The sequence below is a fragment of the Protopterus annectens genome, chromosome 8.part0, assembly GCF_019279795.1.
Source record: "Protopterus annectens isolate FY-2018-M chromosome 8.part0, PAN1.0, whole genome shotgun sequence".
NCBI lineage: Eukaryota > Metazoa > Chordata > Ceratodontiformes > Protopteridae > Protopterus > Protopterus annectens.
In genome coordinates this window covers 1,967,521,415-1,967,546,511 of record NC_056741.1, presented here as the reverse complement: position 1 = coordinate 1,967,546,511, position 25,097 = coordinate 1,967,521,415, and the positions used below count along the sequence as shown (strand labels likewise).

Sequence of the window (25,097 nt, the reverse complement as noted above, 5' to 3'; positions counted from 1 at the left end):
GCCTATAACAGTAGGTGTTCAAATTTCACACTGCTTCAGTGGCAGCACTGATCTACCATCCCCCTTATTCTGTATATAGTTCGATGGTATCAAGCCTTGTGTTGTTGGTTAGCGTTGGTTATTTGTGTTGGTATATTATGGCTGCATATTGGTTAATTTTAGGCAGTGCTTGCTTCTGGTCTTTCTTGGTCCATCCTACTTGGCACTAAAATCCTGAATAACTGAATTTTTGTGACCGGGTTAGGCTTTTGACCAACCCCCCCCCCAACACAGAGAGTCAGAGGAGGAGATTCTGACCTCTGAAAAGTTGCCAGTGTGGATTTGTGCAGTCACAGAACCCATATGCCACTGAGGCAGTGTGAAATATGAACATCTACTGTTACAAATGAGTAGGACTTGCATAGCTGTACTTTCCTTTCTATTGCAGCTGTACTTTCCTTTCCATTGCAGCTTAATTTTTACAGGTTGAGTGGTTGTGATGGTGGTAGGGTTGCCTCACTTATTATTGTCTTGAAGACAGCAGTGGTCCTCACCTGAAATAAACTTTGTTTGCAACCTGTCTCTGATTCCAATATTGTTTCTGTCAGTGTTACTTGGTTTGTGCTCATTTTTATTCATTTAATTGAAATAGGCCGTTTGCCCCTTACAGTTTTATTTATTTTGGATAGTGCAGTTCATTATTAATTCATCCACTCCAGTGGAGCTCAGAAGATTGCACTGTAACTTCCAGTGGGAAGAGCCTCAACCTTTTGACAGAATTAAAGTATGCCCTCACCTTTCAAACAAATGTTCATATATCTGGAACCATAGGGATTATGAAAGAAGTATAAATGGCAAACTCTTCAGCACAAACTGTTTTTATAGTGGTAGCATTCTTAGGTTCTAGGTCTTAAATTGAATTTTATAAGTCACAGTAATCACAGTAACTAATATTTTGTAAACAACCTACAATATCTTAGCAGCCACTCAAGTTACATACATTGAGCAGCATTTTATTCATCTAGCTGAGAACTTTCATATGAGGTTAAGGAGTTCTGTCTGTTACTTGATTGTTGAGATATTTAGAAAAATGTGAAATTGTATCTATTTAAATTAATACAAAAACAGTTAATGTCTATTATGCTACACTAGACAGAGGTCATATATTAATGCTGTTGAGTTTGCTATTGTGTAATTTTAAGATGAAGTCTTTTAAAATCTTGTACGTAGCATGGTTTTGGAATTATTGATGCAGATATGAACAAGCAATATTTGACATCTAGCGGCATCATTGTGAGTTAACTGCGGATGCACCTGGAGGCACCACTCAGGATGTAATGAGTTAAAATGAACAAACAAAAGCTTTTAGCTTAGGCATGGACTCTAATCAAAGACATTACAGTGCAATTTGTACAGTTTACACTAATTCTTGTAAAATGTTTTAAGCTGAGCAAGAGAACCAGTTGTGTTGCTTTTAATCTTTAATTGTGTGCTGAGCATTTGTCTTCTCACGAAGGGCAACTCTGGCTCCTGATTTTCCATAGCAGTAAACTGTAACAAGGTGCTGAGCAGAGATGGGTTATAACACTCACTTAAATTAGCATAACTCAGCCCTCACAGCAGCATCTCTTCAGCTGTCATCAACGTAGATGTTCATGTTTCACTGTTACAGTCGTCACACTTGGGTTATCCTGCCAGGGGTAGTAGCCTTCCATCGGCTGGAATACCAGAGGCTTAGTATTTCTGGGTTGTTTGCTGTCGCTCCAGGACTAACGTCAGGTCGTCAGTGGTATAAAATCAGGCAGCTGACACCATTAGATCAGTCTTTCTTGCCGAGGAGCCCGAAGCAGAAGCAGTTCGCATGAGGCCGGTCGGCCGCTACCTGAGTTTTCATTTCTGAATTGAATTTGAAGTCTTCTAAAGCTAAGTACCCCGTTTGGGATCCTTTTTTCTTGCTCTAACCGATGTCAGAAAAAGTTCACAATTGTCTCGCCTGTGGAAAGCAAATACCACACAGAGACTTCCATTCTTACTGCGTCACCTGTTTAGGCCCAGACAACGACATCCCTCGCTGTCGCTTTTGTGCTTTGTTCAACACCAGAACTATACATTGTTAGGCCCTTATTGTAGCTTAGATATTTTTGCTCTCAGTCCTCTATCTCCGATATGGCTTCGGTATGCGATCCAACTACCGATCTTCTGAAAAAAATGTAAGGATAAAGACAGAGACAGACCCACAGGTCCAAAACTGACAACGACACTTCCTCTAAGCTAGTAGGCAGTCCTCCAGTCCTCAGTGAGGCGCTTTCGCAGCCCCTGATGCCCGCTTATGTGGATTCTCAGGCCGCTACTGAGACCTTTTCGGAGTCCAGTATGCCATGAGATTCTTCTTCCACTAAGGATCCTGCGGATGTCTCAACCTTGGATGGGTCTGGAGCCGCTGAGCAGGCACCAGCTTCTGAGGAAGTCCTTCACACTACCGATACTCGACACAAACCAACGACTTCTTTTGCGTCTTCAGTTCTTTCTAAAACTACCGAGTTTCTAAGGCCCAGGGTATGAACTATGCCCAAATAAACGCCGGCCCAAGCTCAGGCACCTTCTTCCATGCCTCAGTCTCAAATGCTTAAAATGGTGGAATACCTTATTATGCTCATTAGGGGAAGCCACGCTACCCCTTCCAAAAGAAAAAGACTTGTCTCCAGTGGTTTTATCTGAACAGGAATCCGATGACTCTGGTGCTTCCGAATATGAAGACATGCAACCCCTCTCTGCTTATGAAGATTCTGATGCAGAGGAATCCATTCCTTCTGCCTCTCCACCTGAGATTTACCACAGCACAGAACTTTAGCCATTCCTCCTGCCCTGGATGTTGTAGATTATGTTTTTATGGAATCCAGTTTGACTCCTGACAGCCTTCTTCCTGCTCCCAGGAAACCTGACAGATACTGTAGAGTCCCTGACTCTCACAAATTCCTTTTCAGAAATCCTACTGCTGACCCAGAGGTCATCTCCCAAGACCTAAAGGAATTAAAGTAACGTCAGCTAAGAATCCCACCTCCTCAGACAGGGATTCCCGAGCTTTAGAAAGATGGGGTAAAAAAAGGTATACACCTCTGCAACTCTTGCTATTAGAGCACTAAATTGTCAGTTCCACATGCTGAAATAGCAGCAGCATACCATGGAACTACTCCAAGAAAAAGTAAAGAATTAAAAGAGCTTATGCATTCTGCAAGCCAAGTTAATAAGCATATCTTGCAATGTGGCTTTGATGCCCTAGAAGCATCTTGTAGGGCAGTAGTCACTGGTTCTGTCCTTAGAAGGCATGCTTGGCTTAAGAAACAGACCTTGCCAGACCATGTCAAATCAAAATTATTGGAAGCTTCATTGAACAATTTGTTTGGCACCAAGGCAGAAGAGGTCTTAAAAAAGATAAAAGAAAAAGCTAAATCTATGCAATACAGGTACAGCCTCTGAGGTTCAGTAGGCATTGCCCCTCCAAGCACTGGTCCTTTCCGGCCCCCTCCAGGGCAGCTCAGCCCAGACCCAGGGGAAACAGAACCTCCAGACAGCAGTCCCAGTGAAAGCAGAGATCTAAGCATTGGGGTTCCTCCTCTTCAAAAACAGGGAGAGCTAAGCCACCCCCTTATGGTAGAAACTCACAATGACTTCAGACCTCTACCCTTTACCTCTGCCCACCTGCTTGTGCCCCTAGGAAGAAAACTCTCCTTCCATGGAAACAACTGGGCCTCTGTTACCAATGACCAATGGGTTCTCAACAATGTCCCAGGGATACAAATTTTAAATTCAAAATGCTCACCCTCCAGCAGCTTCTTCCTATGCTTTCCAGGGATGCTTGGTTACCCACCCTAGACCTAGAAGAGGCCTACCTACACATCCCAATCAGGGAATCTTTCAGGAAATATCTATGGTTCAGGGCAGGATCTTTGCACTTTCAGTTCTCTGCGCTTCCCTTTGGCTTATCCACTGCTCCCAGAGTTTTCACAAAATGCCTTGCTCCAGCCATTGCTTTTTGCAGACAAAGAAATATTCAGATTTACCCTTACTTAGATGATTGCCTGATTCAGGAAGACAGTCAGGAACACCTATTACAGGACCTGACCTTTGTAAAGGACCAACTGACCTCGCTGGGGTATACTGTCAATGAAAAGAAGTCAAAACTTCCCCACACAAAAAATTGTATTCCTTATAGCAAGCCTGGACACAGCATCCCAGATGGCATTCCTTACTCCAGCAAAACAAGCCTACCTGACAGGCTACTTCTCTCTACTAGCCACCAGAATCCAGTTATCTGCAAGGAAAATCCTGCAAGCTCTAGGGTTCATGGCCTCCTGCATTCTACTCATTCCATATGCCAGACTGCATATGAGGAAACTACAGTGGTACCTAAAAAGCCTTTGGTGTCAACACTGTCAAGACCTGGAAACTGTCATTCCAATGATACCTTGTCTAAGGAAGGATTTCCTTTGGTGGGCAGCAGCATGCAACCACAACAAGGGACTTCCCTTCTCACAACCCCACACTGCCCAGACCCTCACCACAGACGCATCAGACTATGCCTGGGGTGCTCACCTGGACGGCAGGTGCATTCAGGGTTATTGGAGCCCAAATCAAATACATCTGCACATCAACCAAAAAAAAGCCGCTAACTGTTCAGCACGCCATGACTGCTTTCAGAACCCTACTCTCCCCATGGCCTCTACTGATCAAAACAGACAACACCATAGTGATGTGGTATATCAACAAGCAGGGAGGGACTCCCTCTTATCCTCTCTGCAGGCTTGCCATGACCCTTTGGCACATGGCCTCAGCCATGCAAATTCACCTGCTAGCACAATTCCTGCCATGCTTCCTAAACTCTCTGGCAGACAACTTAAGCAGAAACCTGCTAGACCCACACGAGTAGCAGCTAGACCACAGAACCTTCACCATTGTAACCCAGAAATGGGGCACCCCGAGGGTGAACCTCTTTGCCTCCCACTGCAATCCTCAGCTCAACAAATTCTGCACCAGGGAACCTCACAGCAAGGCCTGGAAAGTGGATGCACTATCCTTCCAATGGGTAAACCTCTCAGTCTGTGCATTTCCCCCTCTATCACTCATTTCAAGGGTACAGCTCAAAATAAGGGAGGAAAAACCCAGGCCAATCCTGATTGCCCAAGACTGGCCATGCCAGCACTGGTACCCACTGCTGCACAGCCTGTCTCCCTGCCACCATGGCACTTACCTCGGATCCCAACACTCCTGACCCAGAAGGATGGAGAATTCATGCATCCCCAATTGCAGACCCTCAACCTGGCAGCCTGGCTTATTCCCTGACCTCTTCTCAAGCTGCCAGCCTAAGCAAACAAGTCCTAGATGTTATACATGAGGCCAGATGCCCCAGCACTAGACAATCCTATGCGGACAAGTGGAAAAGGTTTTGCACCTGGATCCAGGCTAAGGTAGCCAAAACAGCACAGCCCTCCTTACCTTTCATCCTGGATTACCTAGCAGATCTACTGCACAAGGGTCTGTTCTTCTCTTCTATTAAAATTCATGCCTCTGCCATGTCTGCTCATTACAGCACAGAGCCACCTCTCTTCTTAACCCTCTCATCAAACAGTTTCTAAGAGGGGCTAACAACTTAAGGACACCCAGGAGAGCTCCTACCCCAGCTTGGGAACTTATCTTTGTGTTGGAAAAGTGCACTCTACCCCCTTTAAACCTGCAGCTTCAGCAGAGTTAAGATTCCTCTCTTGGAAAACAGCCTTGCTTCTGGCCATCACTTCAGCTAGAAGAGTTTCAGAGCTACAAGCACTCATGGCTGTAGAGTCCATCATTTTCCATGCTGACAGGGTCTCCATCAGGACTGACCCATACTTCATGCCTAAAGTGGTGTCCAGTCTGACTCTAAACCAATCCATTCATTTGCCCACCTTTTTCCCTAATCCAAAAAACAAGGGGGAAATTATTCTGCACTCTCTAGATGTGCACAGACAGCTCAGATTCTGTCTGGATAGGACTAAATCTTTTAGAAAAACTGACCAATTGCTAGTCAGCTTTGCAGCAGTGGCAGAGGGCAAGGCCATATCCAAACAAACAATATCTAAATGGATAGCACACTGGATCCATTTCTGTTACAAACAGCATGGAAAACCGCCCCCAAAGGGGGTCAGGACGCATTCCACCAGGGCAACCTCCACCTCTGCAGTTTTTCTTAGAGGGGTCCCCACCAGGGACATCCTGGAGGCTGCAACATGGACTTCTGTTCATACCTTCACTATGAATTACCATCTGCCTATCTTCTCCAAATCCAGGGCAGGCTTTGCCACTGTAATCTTGCAGGGCATCCTAGACAGCCCGCAGTTTTCTTGACTGCCTCCTCCCTTTTCTTCAGTTTTGGGAATCCACCCAAGTGTGATGACTGCAACAGTGAAACACGAAGAACATAGTACAGTTGTGTACACTTACCATAAATGTAGATGTTAGTGTATTCACTGTTGCAGTCCTGGTTTCCCACCCTCCATCCCCCTTGTCTCTCTCTTTGCCACTGTAATCTTGCAGGGCATCCTAGACAGCCCGCAGTTTTCTTGACTGCCTCCTCCCTTTTCTTCAGTTTTGGGAATCCACCCAAGTGTGATGACTGCAACAGTGAAACACGAAGAACATAGTACAGTTGTGTACACTTACCATAAATGTAGATGTTAGTGTATTCACTGTTGCAGTCCTGGTTTCCCACCCTCCATCCCCCTTGTCTCTCTCTCTCTCGGGCTTCTGACTGTTGGGGCAAGAAAAATTGATGTAATGGCATTGGCTGCCTGATTTTATACCACTGACAACCTAACGTCAGTCCTGGAGCGATAGCAACCGACACAGAAATACTAAGCCTCTGGTATTCGGGCTGACTGAGGGCTACCCCTGGCAGGATAACCCAAGAGTGATGACTGCAACAGTGAATACACTCGAACATGTACATTTATGGTAAGTATACACAACTGTACTTTCTCAACTGTCCTTAATTTTGTTGTACATTTTTGCCCTATCTGTTTTTTTAATTTCTCCAAATCTTTTGGGTTTCTAATACCGTGACGGGATTGGACCCCATTCATAAGTCAAAGTATGATTAAAGTTCATGAAATTAGTATTATTTCAATCTCTGATGTCAGTCAAAATTGCTCTTTGCAGCACCTGCAGTGTGCCCAATAATGACTCCTCCTGCAATTTGTACAGGGTTAAATGGGTTGGTAACTTGTCTAGATAGAATTGTAGATTCTTTTTTTAGACCCGCTACTCCTACTACTATTGGAATTGTCTGGATATCTTTAATCCACATTGCTCTTTTTTTCTGTCTGCAGATCCTGATATTTTATGACTTTGTGTCTCTTTGTACGCAAGACACAGTAGTCATTGGGTGTAGCAAATTCAATGATCAATACTACTTTTGTATCCTTTTCTTGGACCCACTATGTCCGGTTTTCTAGCATCTATCTTTTGAACTGTTGATAATGGGTGATCCCATGTGATATAAACTTCATCATTTTAGATGCTGCTTTGTGGCTCATGTTTCCAGGTTTTTCAGCCACTTCATTACCATAATGTTTGCACAGTCCCCAGTCCAACAGTCTTGCCACATTATTATGCCTTCCAGACATTTTCTATACTTGCAACTATATTTATGCTTTTTCCACATTTCTTGCCTTTTCATCTGGTCCTTCACCTTATAGACTTTCTTTTGTTTTTTGGCACATTCATTTGCTGCCTGATTTTTATCTACTTATAGTTTGATTTCTATTCCTGCCTGACACCAATATGCTTCTGCTAGATATAAGCTGAGAAGTCATCTTAGATTTATTCTCCTCATGTTTCAAAATGTCTTGTGATGTCAGCAGGTATGTGTGGAGTCCCACGATTGCGGATTTAGACGTAATCAATTTCAAGGAGGCCCATCCCTCCTTTGGAACGGGGAGTATATAATCTTGGTATACACTGATTTTTATAAAGCATTTGGTGAGCTTGAAGCATCCTTCTTGTTTTCCTGTCTAATCTGTCCAACACATTTTGGGGCCAATTAATCACTCCAAAACTGTAATTTAGGACAGAAAGAGCAAATTGGTTTATTGCTTGGATTTTGTTCCTAGATGTCAGCGCTTTCAGGATTAAAGTCTTCTGAAGTATTCTTTACTAAGTTTTATTCGCATTTGTTCATGTTTTATTGTTGATCCTTCATCAATTCCCAAATATTTATACACTCCCTCTTGCTCAAGTTCTTTTATATCACATGTCCGGAACTGATGTTTTCCTGGTGCTGCAGTTTTCCTGCTTTAAAGGTTGCTTTTGCACACTTATCAAGACCAAATGACATTCTTATATCATCTGAAAAAGTTTTGACAACCTACAGTTGTGCTTTTAGTTCTTCATCTGATGAGCTATTCAGTTTTAAATCATCGACAAAGAGAAGATGAGAAGTCTTTACACTTTGTTGTTTTCTAGGAGTCAAATTGTAGCCATGGCCCAAGCTGTTAAGTAAACAGCTTAATGGATTAATGGCAAGGCAGAATAGCAGTGGTGACAGAGAGTCACCCTGGAATATTCCCCTTAGAATTTTTATCCCTGCGATAATAATCTGTGCTTTATCATGGCTTAATTGCAAAGTGGTCTAACACTGTTTTATTGTTCTGCAATGTAGTCGATCAGTATAGAGTGTATACTATACATTTTTAAACAGTCTTTTATCCATGAATGTGGAATACTATCAAATGCTTTTTTAGTCAATCCATGCCATACTTAAATTCTTCCCCTTTTTACAGTTCTCCAGTATGACTTTAACAACAAATGGTCCTTTGTTCCATATGACTTTCTTTTATTGCCTTTTTGTTCTACTGCCATAATTGAGTTTTCTCCTAAATTATTATAAACTCTATCAGCATCATTTCCCATGTATAAGTTTATACATCGTCGGAAGGCAAGTTATTGGCCTATAATTTTTAGGGTAGCTTGCAGGTTCACTCTCAAGTAGGAGCATTGTTTTGCTTGTTGTTAGCCAGGTTGGTGTCTGTTTGGGGTGCACATATAAATAGTTCTTACTCATGGCTAAATCTTTGTGCAACAATGTTAATACTTTTAACCAAAAGTTAGGTACTGCATCTGGGCCTGGGATTTTCCAGTTAGAGGCTTTTCTTAACTTTGTTTCAGTTTCTCTGCCTGTTACTTCATCCCATGTCATATCCTGCACCTTTAAACTTCTTATTCTTTTTTTACTTCTTTTATCCATTTAGCACCTTTATGTTCCACAAGATTTTCATAGATACTTCTGAAAAATGTATCCGTTTCCACTGTTTTGGTTCATAGGTAGATACTGGGCTATCTGCCCGAAGGCATGTATTAGCCCAGCCACTTTATGCGGTATTCACCGCCCCTTTGGTTAGTTCCCTAGGCCCTTGATCTAGCAGCTAGTACCCTTGGCCCCTATCTAGTAGAGCTGTTGGTATAGGTTCATAGGTAGATACTGGTGGTTTTTCAATTCCTTTTACCTTGTTTCCCAATTCTCTACAAAACTTTTTTGGGTCATCAATAAATTGCTTATTTTGTACTTTTCCTTTAAATTTATCTGTGTATCTCCTAAGTTTTTCCGCCTGTGTTGAAATTTAGTTTATTTGCGATAGTGCATGATAGATCCTGGTCTGTTCCAATACTATGCATTGCTTTTATCACATCTATCTTTCTTAGTGTTTTTGTTGATCTGTTCCCTCTGTTCTGTAGTCTTCTAGCAGTGACACTTCTTGTCGTAATTGCTTTATAGTTTTCCCTATTCGATACTTCCATGATGGTATTCAATTTCTCCCTTCATTTCCCTCGCTACCCTGTGTTCTTGTGGTAGATCTTTATCAGTTATTAATTTAGCACCACAGTAATATATCCTGTTTACTTCTGTTATATCACATGGATCTGTATGGACAGTCCTAATTACTGCATTCATTTGTTTTATCAAACGTTTGACTTTTTGGGTATTATTGAACGTTTGCAGTCTATTTCTGTCATTGATCTTAATTTCTATCCATGTCCATTAAATCAAGCAACTTTTCTCTTGGCTAATTTTCTTCCACACTGAGGGCACATCCCTTGTTTTCCATTTTCTGCAGGCATTCTGTAGAAAGTTCTATACCATCTTCCTATGGCACCTTCTCCAATTTCATCCTGTGCCATCCGTTTCTCTGTCATATGGGAACTCCCTGTCCTATCACTCCTCAACATTGACTGCATCAGTTTCCATAGTTTCCTGTTCCTTTCCTTGCTGTCTAGCTTCAAGTGAACATTTATACTGTTTTCCTATGGAAGGCTCCAAAATATTTTGATATGGCACCTGACCAGTTGCTTCCTGTTCCACTGGTTTCCCCTTAATTTGGATATCCATTGCTCTATCCTGTTGCGGTGCTTTCTGCTTTCAATTTTCTAAACAGAATCATTCACTTTGCAGGTACTCCATAACCTCAGTTTCTATTTCTTTAACTTCTCCATTACTAATCTCCTTTTCTACTTTTCCTCTTTGTCGTCATATTTTTTGTATTGTATTCCATTTCCGGATTCCTTTGCCCATATTTCTCTTCAAATATCTTTGGTGCTACTCTTTTTGTATTGGTTAGTTTTGCTTTTTCCTTTGCATAAATGTTGCACCATATTAAAATCTCTCTTTCTTTCCCATGTCCATATTTCTCCTTCATATGTCTCTTGAGCTTCCTGTTTCTCCTTACTTTGGGGACTCGCTTCATCATGCTTTGGTGTAACCTGTGTCAGACCTTCTACACCAAATCCTTCACTTTGCAGGCACTCCATAACTTCTATCTTTTTAACTTCTACTTTACTAATCTTCTTTTCTACATTCCATCTTTGTGATATTTTTTATTGCAAATTATACCATGACCCCCCCAAAATGTGCACGCTGATTGGCCAGCGTGCACATTGTAAATCGAGTTATACTAATGGAAAAAGGTCCGGTCGCCCGGACTTTTTTCCATTAGTATAACTCTACTTTTAAAACACTGTCTCGCTATGTTAAATGGGTTTAACATAGCGAGACAGCTTTAAAATAAGCAACGGAGATCTCCGTTGCTTATTTTAAAGCTGTCTCGCTATGCTAAACCCATTTAACATAGCGAGACAGGTTTTAAAAAAAAAAAGCAACGGAGAAAGCAAGATCTCCATTGCTTTTTTTACTGTTTCGCTTTGTTAAATGGGTTTAACATAGCGAGATAGTTTAAAAATAAGCAACGGAGATGTCCGTTGCTTATTTTAAAACTATCTCGCTATGTTAAACCCATTTAACATAGCGAAAACAGTAAAAAAAAAAACAACGGAGATCTTGCTTTCTCCGTTGCTTTTGCCCACAGCTCTGATGTACTGCTCAGGCGCATAGTACATCAGAACTGCCGCGGATGCCAGACATCTGCGGAAGGGCAGTAAACAGGCATTATACTATGCCATTATTTAAGAAAAGTAATAGTTTCTTTTCTTAAATAATGTCATGGTATAATAGCAGTAACCCACTTCTGGGTGTGGGTAATGCTGTATTTACCCACGGTTGGCTTTGTTCGCCCTCGGGACCAAACCACGCCAACCGTGGGTAAATCCAGCATTACCCACACCCAGGCGTGGGTTATTGCTATAATATTCCATATCCGGATGCCTTTGCCTGTGTTTCTCTTTGAATATCTTTGGGGCTGCCTTCTTTATATTGATAAATTTGGCTTTCTCCATTGCATAAATACTGCACCATATAAAATCTCTTTCTTTCCCATGTCCATATTTCTTTTATATACTTTTCAAATATCTCTAGGTTTTGTTGTTTATATTTTCACACTTCCTTGGATGCTTTTTTTTTTTTTTTACAGTCAATCATTAATGTTCAATAACTGTTTAACTTTCTAAGTGAATTGAAGTAATAATTAAAAATTGTCCCTTTTTTTGGGCTTTTACATAATTTTAGCTTTTTCTCCAAATCTTTAGCAAAGAAGTTGAGAGGTATTCGAGAATGGAAGTTGCAACACTGTAATTTGGTGAGAGAAAGTTAAAGCTTTTGGATTAAAAATAAATAATCCACAATAGTAAGCCAGTGATGAGTGGTAGAATTTTTTTTTAAATAATTTTTTACCAGGTCCTTTGTTTTTAGTGTTTTGCAGTATTGTACTTTGAGTTTTGTAGTCTGCACATTTAAGACTGAAATAATTGTAGAAGCCCATCCATCCAGTACCCACAGCATCTATTTTGTGATCCCAATGAGAGCATGTTGGCAGTAATAGTTTTAAGCAAGAACTGATCAGTGAAGGTGTATTGTAGAAGGGCACACACGCAGACCTGTACCGTACCATATCATATCATGGCTGATTTTTTAAATAAATTGGAAATTTCCCTGAGGTGCATTGACATGGAATGTGATTGTATATTAATAGGGTGATCATTTAGAAGGCTATAATTAGGTCTGCAGTTTGTAACCACTGTATTATGCATTTGAGACATGGATGCCAAGAAATGAGAGGGGAATCTTCGTAAACATGAACCATGTCCAACCACGTAATGGAGGGTTACTATCGGAGACTGAATCATTATCTTTTCTAGTTCATGGAGCTTTATCTGCTCCATGTACTACTGGTTACAGAAGAAAAAGCACAAAAATGTTTTACCAGCTTTGAAAACTAGTAAAGCCCTTAGCAATCACTGGTAATAATCCATCCCTTGTGTGAGACCCAATATTAACATCTATTAGAAAGTTACTTAACAGTTGTTAAAGCACCTTTCAAAGTGCAGGTAATAACTGGTCTTGCACAGGAGTAATGCTTCTCTAGATTGTCTTTTTCCTGGTATTGGGGTATAATCATGGCATTGCATGCTCTACAGATGTATTATAAATAAGGGGATTTTGTGTGAAGCTGTCCAACATGTCTACTTCACCAATTTGTATTCTGCTTTTAAATATTCATTAGTTATGTGAAGTTGTAGTTCATGCTAGGTTGTGCATTGCTATTCATGTGTAGACTTAGATTGTGTTTTTTGACAAGTAGCATCTCCAGTCAATCATCTCCAAACACATAGGCATGATCCCCCCCTTCAGCCCACAGTAGTTAAGTACCTAGAAGCCATCTTTAATGAAATGAGTGTCATGTGACAGTGTAGCAGTTGTTTCATGTTTTCTGACAATCAGTCACCTGCTATTTAAGCCAGCAGCAGCAGACACTGTGCTTGAAAGATGTAATTATACAGTGCTATGGTAGACAAAGCTGTCTTGCAAAGCCACAGCAAATAGCAAGCAAGTTGCCAGTGCCACATAGCCCAATGCCAGACAAAGCACACTCAGTTCAGTCCAAGTTCATTGACCTACCTATGCTAAGGCTCTTAAACGTAACCTACCTAAACACAAGCACCTCATAAATATAAACCAAGCGTCAACCTTGCAAGCATACAGGCAGCACCCACCATGAAACCTACATCTAAGAGTCACATTAACTCAGCTTAAAATCCTAGAAGGTAAACCTCCACTCAGTCTAATATCCAAGTCATAGGTGACTCCATAGTGGGACACATACGGATACACTACTCATCTGGCTGTGCAATGAGAGGGTCACAGTTGGTGGTCTGTTAAGCATCAGGAATGTGCTACATCATGTTCTTGCAGTAGAAGTACACACATCACAGTGGGTAGTACACATGGGTGTACTGATTTGAACTGAATCTCCCAGGACTAGGTGAAGAGAGACATGATGGTTGTCTCAGAATGCATGTCTGAGGCTGTTATGAACTTAGCCTTGAGCATCTTTCTGCCATCATCAAGAATGATGCTGCAATATGAACAAAGTATTATTGATTTCAGCAATTGTCTTAGCTTCTGGTGTTGTTCAAAGGGGATTGTAGAAGGTCCCAACTGCTTTACCAGGGATGACCTGTACTTCTTCCCCAAAGCTTTCACATATTAACTAAACCCACAAATTGTCTTTATAGGCAGTGTCAGTCAGATTTCTTAAGCTTTCAACATAACTAAACAGAATTCAAATAGCATTAAGGTATTCCTAATCAACACTGGAAATGTTAACTAAAAAACTCCACTCCCTAAAGTACTCCTTACCCTGGAAAATATCAGTATTTGAGTAATCACAAAGCCTTTGTTCATGACTTTTGAAAGGACTCCATCAGTGCAGGGTTTCAGTGTCTGTCATATGTTCAGGCCCACCACATTAGACAAGGACAGTAAAGGTGATGGTGTCTCTGTATTCTTAAACACTTCATCTCTTGATTTATTAGGCAAGATAATTAACTGGAACTCCTCCACATCCAGCTTTGTAGAAACAAAACCCCTTATAATATCATAGGTAACTATAGGACCCCCTTTAGGTCCCCCTCTTCTCTATTGCCTACCTAACTAGTATTGAGTTTATATGTATTAAGCCAAACACCATCCTCTTTAGGCGACTTCAACTACTCCTCTATAAACTGTGAGAATTATATGTCCTCAAACACATTTGCCCAGAAATTTCTGGACACCATCAATACAAACTCCCTGGATCAGTTAGTGTGTGTTGCAACCAGGGGCAACAAAATCCTGGATTTTGCCCTTACCAATATGAGGCAGCTTTCCTTCCCACCAGTTGTCACTTCCTCCCTGGTCAAATCAGATCTTGAGTTCAAATTGCATTCAACATGAGACGGAAGTTTAAAGCATCTACCAATACCTTAGTATTCAGATATTATGTAAAGACTAATGTACTAAAACTGAATAATGGCCTGGCTAAATTCAAAGGCCTCTTCAATCTTGACCGCACTGGTTATGTTGAATTTGTCACTACCAAATTGTATGCACATTTAAATAGCAGCAAGTATGCATATGTTCCATTTAGAAAGAAATAAAACATCCTACAGAATATCAATACACATTCAGTAGTGGTGGTGCAGTGATTAGCGTTGTTGCCTCACAGCAAGAGGCTCTCCCGTTCAGTTCTCTGCTGGAGCGCCTTCTCTGTGGAGTCTGCAGGTCCTCCCCGTGATTGAGTGATGCTTAAAGACATGCAGGTAGGTGCATGTGTGAATGGGTGTGGCTTCTTTGAAGGTTGGGTGTCGGGCTGGCAACTCGGCACCGTAAAAATCCACTGCCAATCATTAGCGGACCAGAGTTCTGCTGTGTTGACCCCTAACCGGGAAAAGCCAAAAGACATTAGTTTATTCTTTAACCAGCTGTGATACTGACATATTTTCAGTCTGTGCCAGAGCTAATTTTTACTGTTTTCTAACTTCTGTCTAAGCAAACAAAACTACTAAGTAAGGTTTCTGGTTTGTTTTTACATTGTGGCTGCAGGAGTGCACACACTTTTTTAATGATATAACTGTCTCCCTATTGAAATGTTGGCACTCAAAATGCCAAGTGCCGATAAGCCAAAAAAAAAAAGACTGAAAACACAGAGAAGAACGAATCTTGAAAATATATCTTCTCCTTTAAACCACTTTCTTTTTGCAGGGGAGGCAAGCCCAACCTGCATCCCCCACACCCCCGAACTTGTGTATGTGTGTGTCTGTCTATATAGATATAAAAGGTTTACACGGCCCTGTTAAAATGCCAGGTTTTTGTGACATAAAAAATGAGACCACAATAAATCATTTCAAAACTTTCCCCACCTTTAGTATGACCTATAACCTGTACAATTCAATTGAAAAACAAATCTGTTAGGGGAAAAAATATAAAAAAATAAAATGTACAGTACATTCGTTGCAAAAGTGTACATACCCTTAAACTACTACTTTGTGTGTACACACCCTTAAACTACTACTTTGTTGAAGCACCTCTTGAGTTAATTACAACATTCAATTACCAGCAAAGTTGCAGCAGAAAGCTATACAAAATTCAAGTGTTTCAGACGAAGATAGGTTGGGGAAATGCAGTAAGCAAGCAAAGGATCAACGTTTGGAGAAGGAAGGTATAGACGTCAATGATTCTTTAGTGTATATAGTTTATAGTTGGTTCTTTAATTAAAAAGTTTGAACTTTTTTTTGCAACACAGTGAATGGAAAAATTAAAATCAAATCAAATGGTAAAATCATATGAGTATGCAGGGGAAGAGAGATGCATGCTAGTGAAGAAGTGCAATAAAGAGAAGTAGTGGCATTATGGGATTTACAATGGCTGTCGCCATGGGGAAAGAATATATGTATCACTACAAAAGTGGATCAATAGGAAGCATTCATGTAGGAAATATTAGTGAAGTGCCTGACTCGTATTACTCTCTTGAAATTTTGATAGTATTACTAGTCAGCAGAAAATATAAAAGGTCCTTACATATGTAAAGAAAAGTGGAGTACAAATTACAATGTTATAGTAGATGTTCTTGCTGAGTAGGGGGCATGGACAAATGGAGAGGTATACAGCAGAATACACAGGAACTAGTAAGAGGGGAGTGATAATGCTAATTGACAGAGGAGCCTCTGTGATAATTGAGTAAGAAAAAATATGACCTCTGGGGAGATGTGTGCAGTTAAGGGCTTATTAGGAGGGAAAAGGGTTGATTTGTATAGCATATACAGCAGAGAAAATGGAAAGGGGTAATTGAATGAGATAATGAGTTACTAACGTGGTGTCATATTTATCGTGCATGGAGACTGGAATGTTGTTACCTTTAGGGAAGATGTCTCGAGAGGACCTAGATGATGTACTGTAAGTTGGTTAGGTTCTTGAATATTTTTGGGCCGGTAGGTATGGTTAATGTATTATCTAAAGAAAGAGAATACTCTTATTTTTCTCAGCATTGTAATAACTGGACAAGACTAGGTAAAGGGTCTTACTGCAGGAACACATGTATTTGGTAAAATTCTTTGATACACATCCAGTAGTTTTAACAGATCATGGCCCAACTTTTTCTCTTCATTCCCTATAGCTAGCTGTCAGGGAGTCCCACTGCCCCTTCTCTTGCATTGGGTCTACCCAACCCTCTTTGCCCCAGCCTATGCAGATAAGTGTCAAGGCTGTCAAAGAAGCAAAGATGTTTCATTTCACCATCCTACTGCATGCTGGGGGAAGGATTTTATTCACTGTCTTCATAACCCATCTCCTCTCCTGCACTCACCCATCTTTGTTCGAGGGCTACTCCTCTCTGTGAACTGTGCCTTCCCTCAGGAAACACCTTAGAGTCTCTAATTTAACCCAGGTTCTCTTGGCCATAATTAGGGATTATCTCCATCTATGCCATAGTGCTGGTTTACCACACTGCAGTTTTAGTCCATTTATTTGGCAGTAGAAACAAACACTGACACTTTCCAAAGTATTTGTTGAGACAAAGTCTACATAAAAGGAAGACGGTTGAAGACCTAAAGAAACTGGACATGAACAGGGAAGACTTACCAGAGGGGTGGTAGGCAGTGAAAAAGAAATTCAGGTGATACTTCATTCCATTGATGTTCTGCTTTCTTTTGAAATTAACAGTTGATACAAGAATTAGCAAATGTTAAAGTACTACAAGGTAAAGCAGGACATTTTAACTTGTGAAAACACAAGAGTTAGTGGAAAGTAAGCAAAAGGTGGTAGACAACATGCAAAGGATCAGTGAAAGGAGGAAAACAATACTCAAATGAAATTCTAGAAAAATAACTCAGAATTTTCAAAAATATTAGATTGGAAAGTTGGCAAAAAGTTTAGTAAGAAGTCGTAAAAAATAGAGATCCCAAGCTAAGTCAGATATAGTGAGACTCCCATTAAAGTCTCAGGTACATCTAGAGATTTGTACAAAAGAGTGTATGAGGAAGAGGGGGATGAAGGTATTGGGAGAGGTGCATAGTAGCTTTCATGGAAGGCAAAGGTTTACCCTTGGTTGTCAAAGCAGAAAGCAAGAAGCTTTGTAGTCCTAATAATAAATGAATTAGAGAGAGAAATTAGAAAACCATCCATGAAGAAAACCCTGGAAGTGGGTGGTCTTTTTATTTAATTATATAAAAAGGAGGAGGGGAAGGGGAGCATGGTATGTTTTAATTAATAAAATATTAGGAGGTCCACTACCAAGGACTTGGAAACTAGTCAGAGAAAACATTGATATTAGCATATATACAACTTGATGACAGAGCAAGTGAAGCCAAGGAGAATGGAGATACTTCCTACAGAATTGTTGGTATCAACTAGGTCAAGGGATGAGGTGGCTAAGGGATGGCTCAGGAAAGGTAAAGAAAAGATTTTGGGATTAGTTGAGAGAAGGGGGGATAATATCTTGAGTGAAACAAAGGAAAAGTTTAGTTTACAAGAGGAAGACGATAGTACCGGGGACTGGTAGCTAAGCTGAAGATCATAGGAGACGAAGAAGAAATCTCTTAATGCCAGAGGTAGCTAAATTGCTAATGAAAGCCAGAACTTTAGAAGAACAGTAAATAAGACTAGTAAGTAGGTTTTATAAAATGCTGGTCAATAATTACAAAAATTGAGGAAAGATTAAAAGAGGACTGAGCAAGAGTGTTTCACAAGCAGTGTAAGAGTGGACAGTAGGAGATTTCTCAGGCCTTAAGGTATGCTACCAGACGTAGAAGATTTCAGATTTTGCCTGTAAGTGCTTACATAGCTACTTCTGTATACCTGATAAAATAGAATGTTTCCACAGGCTGATCAAAGATGTTGGAGATGGACGAAAGAGACAAAGGGTCACTAGGAACACATTTTCTGCAGCTGTCCAAAGCTAATACAGTTTAAAATGCATTTCCAGCAGTGTTGAGAAAATTAATAGAGGATGTTGGTATATTAAGCCAAGAAAGTTGCTGTTCGAGTTGGGGATAGACTTTTAACCAAAATAATGCTTTTAGTAAAAAAGACAATAACAAGAAATTTTAAATCCGAGGGTATCCTTAGTAACGGGAAGTTATACAGAAGGAAGATTATTTTGAAGGAAATGGAACCAAGAATAGTGAGTCGGAAGAAAACTACCAGATGAATTAAATGTTATGGTCTCAGTTGGCACAAACAGAATAAGAACAGAAGGAATAAAGACAGGGCATGGTTAGAGTAGATAATGATTTGACGAAAAATGTTTTTACAAGGTCACAAAAGGATTACTTATGAGAGGCAACATGGTTGGATAATTGGATCTGCAACAATTGAGGGTTTTGTAGCAAGCTATACTTGTGTGTAGAGTGCTGACATGTTGAGCCAGAGTGGGTGAATGAATGTAACTGACTAACTCAGCTGCTTCTAGGAAATGTGGAAGAAATGTGCTCTTCTTTTCCTGTGCTTTATAAAATGAATCCGAAAGACATTGACCTAATCAAATTTGTAATATCTAGTGCAGGGCTGTGACTGGATGTTAAGATAAAGAGTACAGTATGAGACTAGAATGTAATACAGAAAAAATGGTCAGTCACTAGGCAGGAACATGAATAGTACTCCATGCATGCAGATAGAAAAAAATTAAGATGTTGAAGTTTTAAGCCAATAAAGGTGTTATTAAAATAAACCAAACTGTAAATAAGTTAAAATGAAAGTAGCTTTAAGCAGTCATCCTTCAAAAGGTGAATGCCAACAAATAATTTGTCGTTAGATTTGCACACATACCCTTGTGCTAATAAATAAACCACCAGCCACATGTTTTTCAAATTAAATTAATGCAATTCTTTACGTGTAATAAACTGTACTGCACAAAAACTGTATATACAAGCAGCTGTATACTGAAGAGTAAAATACAGAATAAATGGAATTTGAGAGACAGATGGTGTTGTAGGTAGAACTTGTAAAAGTTTAGCTACTGACTTTTATAAGATTATGGAAAGTTATTCTGTCTGTCTCTGACTGGTAATTCTATGCAGCAGTTGCAATCTCTCCAAAGCAAGGAATCCGAGGGTGTAAAGCTTCTGTCTCAGAAATACAGTCCATTGTTCACAGTTCAGAAACGAGGTAGAAATTAAACAGTTGCTCACTGCTTAAAAAGAAGGCAGGTTCTACATTTACTGGGTGACTCTAATTTTCAATGTTAAGTTTTCTGACTCCACATCCACATAATTCATGGGGTGGGGAGCTGCAGTCCAAATAATGTGATACATCCTTTGAACTTGGGTAGCTTTTCAAGCCTTAGGCTATAAGCAGTAACAATATGCTCACAACTAAGAAGCCAGGCTGACTTTTTAATGGCTCTACTGCATTTCCAATGAAAGCAATTGCATATTCTGTACAGTTCACATTTTTACATTGTTTTCACTAAATCTGACACCATGCAAAACATACACAGTCATAATTTTATGAAAAAATACATAATTTCATCATAATATAACTTTTCTTTGTTTTTCTGAGAGAGCTGCAAGTTTCACATCTCCTCATTTTGTTTTTCATAAAAATATGGTTACTGTGAAAATCAATCCTTTCATGTCTAAAGTGGCCTTGAAGACAAACCTCTATTATTTAATTTGCTTGTCTTCTTCACAGGGTATTCCATTCAGAGTATCTACTACATCACATGGATGTGCACCTGGAACTTGGATTTTTATGCTGAAAGAACAGAGGTTATTCATAGAGACCCAGTTGACTGTATCATTTTCAGAGGGAAAGGGTAAGCTTTAATATTTTTTGTTCAAGCTATCTAAATATTTTTTTCTGATTGTATACAGTCTGGCAACAGTAAAAACAAGTTTCTACAGTGTCCAAGATGCATTAATTTAAAGCAATTGCTGTGTGATATTTGTGCAGCAACTACTTGGTTTGTCCTCAACATTTTCACCGGATGTGATTTTCAGGTCATCTAGATTTAGATCTAGTGTTCATGAGATGTTCCCATAGGAATGTCTGCCCATGACTTCTGTTGTTGCTCTATCTTGCTGTTACAATGGATGAACCTCTTATCAGGTATAGAATTATATATTTAACATAATGATAGTCTTCCATAGCTCATCTACCATTCTTCCCCCACCTCTGGCATTGTTGGTCTAGATTTTGTTCCTTCTTCTCTTGTGGTCATTGGGCATCTTTCTGCAGACCACATTGAAGATCTGGAGAGGTTTGGTAACATAGTGCATCGCAGGGGAGGAGGAGGATACTGAGCATACCAAGAGATTTTTTTGTCTGCAGAGCTGTCCCAACATCTCTACCATTACTCCACCTTTTTTTACAGACAACAGACTTGCTGTTACAGAAAAGTCTTATGGTACATACATAATTTTTTCTTTTATATTAACACTTCTGAGACAGGGTTATTTAAAATCTTTTTCACAGCTGATGACAGGGTGCTGACTGAATGTCAGCCACAATTTTTATTGCCAGGCTTGGTATCACACTTACTAGGACAAATGGAGAGGAGCCCGGCACAATGGACATATACCTGTTCTGTATTCTGCTTCTGTCCATCTCCATATTTTTGACAACACGTATGTCATTCTGGTGTGGCTTTGCTAAGTCATCAAAATTCCTTCCCATTTCTACATCCATCCTTGATTTGTATTTGTAAGGATTTGAATTGCTTTATGTCGGCTGCATTTGCCCCACTGTTTAAATTCATACATACATGGCTGAACAAACTATTTTTTTTGCATGATTTTTTGCTACAGTATCTGGTGTCCATCAAGCTTTTCCCAATTGGACATGTCCCTTTCATTCCTTACCCAAGAATTTCACTTGGGATCATTTAAGACCTGCCCAGAGGGGGCTGTCATCCAGATAGCTGTGAGGGCAAGTTGTGCTGCCACAGGTATCTTAACACTGAGGGCATATATAATGTTCTAATCCCCACCTATGGGTGGGGGTATGTGTATTCTGCTTCATCACAGGTGTCCACAATACCTTCTCCATGTGAGTGCATTATTCCCACACAACTGAGTTAAAGGCTACCACCTGGTGGTAGTTTGCTGAGTCTAATGCCTGTCCGCAGGCTGTGCATTTGTATTACTGCTCATTTTCCAAAGGATTGTGGTATTACATGGCCAGCTCTATCCTGCCTTTCCCCATGGAGGAGTACAACCATTCTTCCTTACCAGCTCAGTCAAGTATTCAAGCTACTAACTGAACTTGAGTCACCTCAGATGTAGTAAGGGCTTTATCCCCATTTAGCACTCTAAAGTTGGCAATGGAGTAAAATATCAAAGATGTTTATCACTCCCACTGCTATAGTAGCCTATGTGTTGCATCCTACCAAGGATACAGCAACCGAACAGCTTCCCAAAGCACTAATCCCCTCACATACAGTCACTCTGGCTACTTGTAAGCCAAGTCTTTTTGGAGGGAACTATAGAAGCAGCTAGAGTGACTAAAATCTTCAGTACTTCCGTGCCACCTCATGAAGAAGCATCTCTGACATCTCAGAGGTTGTAAAAGAACATCATAAGACTTATGGTCATTTTTATGACAGAAAAGTCCACTTTGGAGAGCCCTTCCCACACACAGTTTATTTACTTAGTGTATTGCAAATCCCAGAATTTTACCCAGGATATTTCTGGTTACAGAGCATTCCAAGGAAGAGGAGGAACAACTTTAATGGACATTGCCCAAGGGGCAGAGGTGGTCTGCAGAATCAAGGGTTTTCAGTTCCCTTTTACCAAGAAACTTTCTGACTCTCCTGAATTGTTGCCTGACTACCGCACTCTGGATGCAGTCAGGGGGAGCTTAACTCTGCATACTCATGCTTGGCTAGCCATCGCTGAAGATTTTTGGGTGCAGAAGATAATCATCAGAGGCTACATTATTCCATTTGTTTTCTTCCCAACCAGCAAAAAGAGGATTCCCAACAATCCACCTAGTCAGAGGAATTTAGCAGCAACCAAGGTGTCAAAGCTGCTAGAAAAGTCATCCAAGAGGTTCCACCAGACCACCAAGGATCCGGAGGAGTCCGTTCTGGATTCTTTTTGGGTCTGAAAAATACCAAGGACCTCAGGCCCATTCTTCACCTCAGCCACGTAAATCAGTTTGCAAGACAAAGCTCTGGATGGTCATGGTGCAGTCCATTGTACCTTTTCTGAGGAAGAATGACTGGATGTGCTCAGTAGATCTTCAGGAGACAGTCCAGAAGGTTTCTCCACTATCTGTTGGGAGCCAGCCACTTCCAGTTCAGAGCTCTGCCCTCTGGTGTCACCACGGCCCCAGTAGGTTTGCCAAGTGCGTGGCAGTCTTGGCAACTTATCTAAGACTGCAGGGATTCTGGGTGTTCCCGTATCTGGATGAGTGACTCCTTACTGCTCCCACAAGAGCTCGGTTGATCCAGTAGGGTCTATATCACATAGTCGAAGTTCCGTAACTTCGACTATCATATGTACGAACACATGTCCGAAGTTACAGAACTTCGACTATGTGTAAAAAAGGGGACAAAATAAAAGGTTGTATGCAGGGGGGGGCAAGCCCCCTGCACCCCCACACCCCCGCTCTATAAATATACCAACTCCGAGGTCGCGCTACAGTGCAATAAAAGGAAAATTTCCTTTACCGCACTGTAGCGTGACCTCGGAGTTGGTATATTTAAAGAGTGGGGGGTGCAGGGGAGCTTGACCTCCTGCTTACAACCCTCAGGTACGTGTTTTTTGCTTTTATTTATTTTATGGTCGAAGTTGTCATATTTCGACTACGTGATATAGACCCGATCCAGCACAGGGACAGCTTGCTTCAGGTCTCTCACCACTTGGGCATTACAGTAAACTTGAAAAAAAGCCAGCTGACACCAACACAAGCAGTAGAATTTGTAGGGTGTCACCTGGACACAAAATCTCAGATAGCCCACTTCCTGGAATCAAGGATCCTATGTGTCTTCAAGCTTCAGAAGTTCTCTTCCCACAATCCCCAAGCAAGACTAATTCTTTGTCTATTGGGGTCCATGGCTGCTTGAATTACTGTGGTCTCACAAGCAGGATATTATGTGAGAGTACTGTAGTGGACCCTTTTGGTTCAGTGGTCGATGTTATATCAACCTGTTTACTTTCCAGTATGATGCACGCTAGTATGCAGTCATCACATTCTGTGGTGGTTGACCTCTTCAGTTGTCTCTTGGGGTCAACCATTCACCTATCCTCCCCTGATGGCCAGTGTGACCATGAATGCCTCCCCTTCATAATGTCCTCCCTATTACAAAAGAAAAACAGTCCGAGGTACTTGGTCCATGACAGCTTCATATCAGTGTCTTGGAGAGGAGACTGGTTCTTCTTGTATTGCAGGCCTTTCAGGAATCTCTCACAGAGGTGTGATCTCTATCCAGATAGACAACATGACTGTAGTCTGGTACATCAACAAACTGGGAAGAACTCTCTGATCCCTGTTCTGCTAGGAAGGTATAAGAGTGTAGGAATGGGCAAGGTCTTCTCAATGCTTTCTTGTGGCAGTGTACATTCAAAAGGGTTACAGTGTATTAGTGGAAAAATTGAGCAGGTCTGTTCTTGGTTTAGGAACTACTGGCATTGCAGAAGAGGCATGTATGATTTTCAGTCACTCGGACCAGCTGTGCTGCAATCTTTTTCTTCCCACCTGAACACTAAATGTGATAGCTTGCTCCGATTTCCTCCAGAGAGTCAGTCACAGAGGGATGCTTTGGTCTGCATTTGGCACCCAGGTTTCCTGTACACCTTTACACTCTCTTTTCCCTTATTAGTTAGGTTTACACAGAAAGCCATAAGATGCAGGGCAACAGTAAATTTCATTGCCCCCGTTTGGATACAGCAGGTTTGGTTCCCATTTTTTGGCATCATCTCTAACACCCTATGTGGGTGCTGGATCTCACCCATCTTGCCAGCTTCACTGAGACCTGAAAGTTCGCATGGTTCCTCCAGTTCCAATAATAGCCAGGGATGCCAGCACTTATCTTAAGTTACCCATATTTTATTATCATTTCAGCAACCTAACACGAGAAAGATATGCAGAAGTAAGTGGAAAAGATTTGATGTTTGGGCCTCTGCTAAGGGTTTAGACCCTTTTTTAGCACCTCTTCCTTCTATTTTGGATTTTCTAGCAGGGTTGAACCAGGAAGGTTCCAGTTTCTCAACCATTAATTTTCAGCCAGCAGCCCTGTCCAGTTTCAATTTGGGGAAAATCACAATCCTATTACCCCCTTAAAGCTGTATGAGGCTTTCTTAAAGAGAACTTTTCTGCTTGTACCCCCTATTAAAGATCACGTTCCCCCTTGGGATGTTACATTAATGCTTCTGGATTTAACCAGGCC

General features: G+C 40.8%; 1 protein-coding gene across 5 annotated transcripts in view; it reads left to right on the top strand.

The window, feature by feature from the left end:
• ZNF821 (zinc finger protein 821) overlaps window positions 1–25,097 on the top strand; it is a 748,458-nt gene that overhangs the window by 130,386 nt on the left and 592,975 nt on the right. For 3 of the 5 annotated variants that reach the window (XM_044081495.1, XM_044081494.1, XM_044081493.1), the window contains exon 2: window positions 20,399–20,522. In XM_044081495.1, coding sequence (XP_043937430.1) covers window positions 20,459–20,522 — 64 coding nt within the window. In that variant the 5' untranslated portion in view covers window positions 20,399–20,458. Of the gene's footprint in view, window positions 1–20,398; window positions 20,523–25,097 lie in introns of those variants that run through there. The other 2 variants (XM_044081498.1, XM_044081496.1) reach the window with 2 other exon arrangements.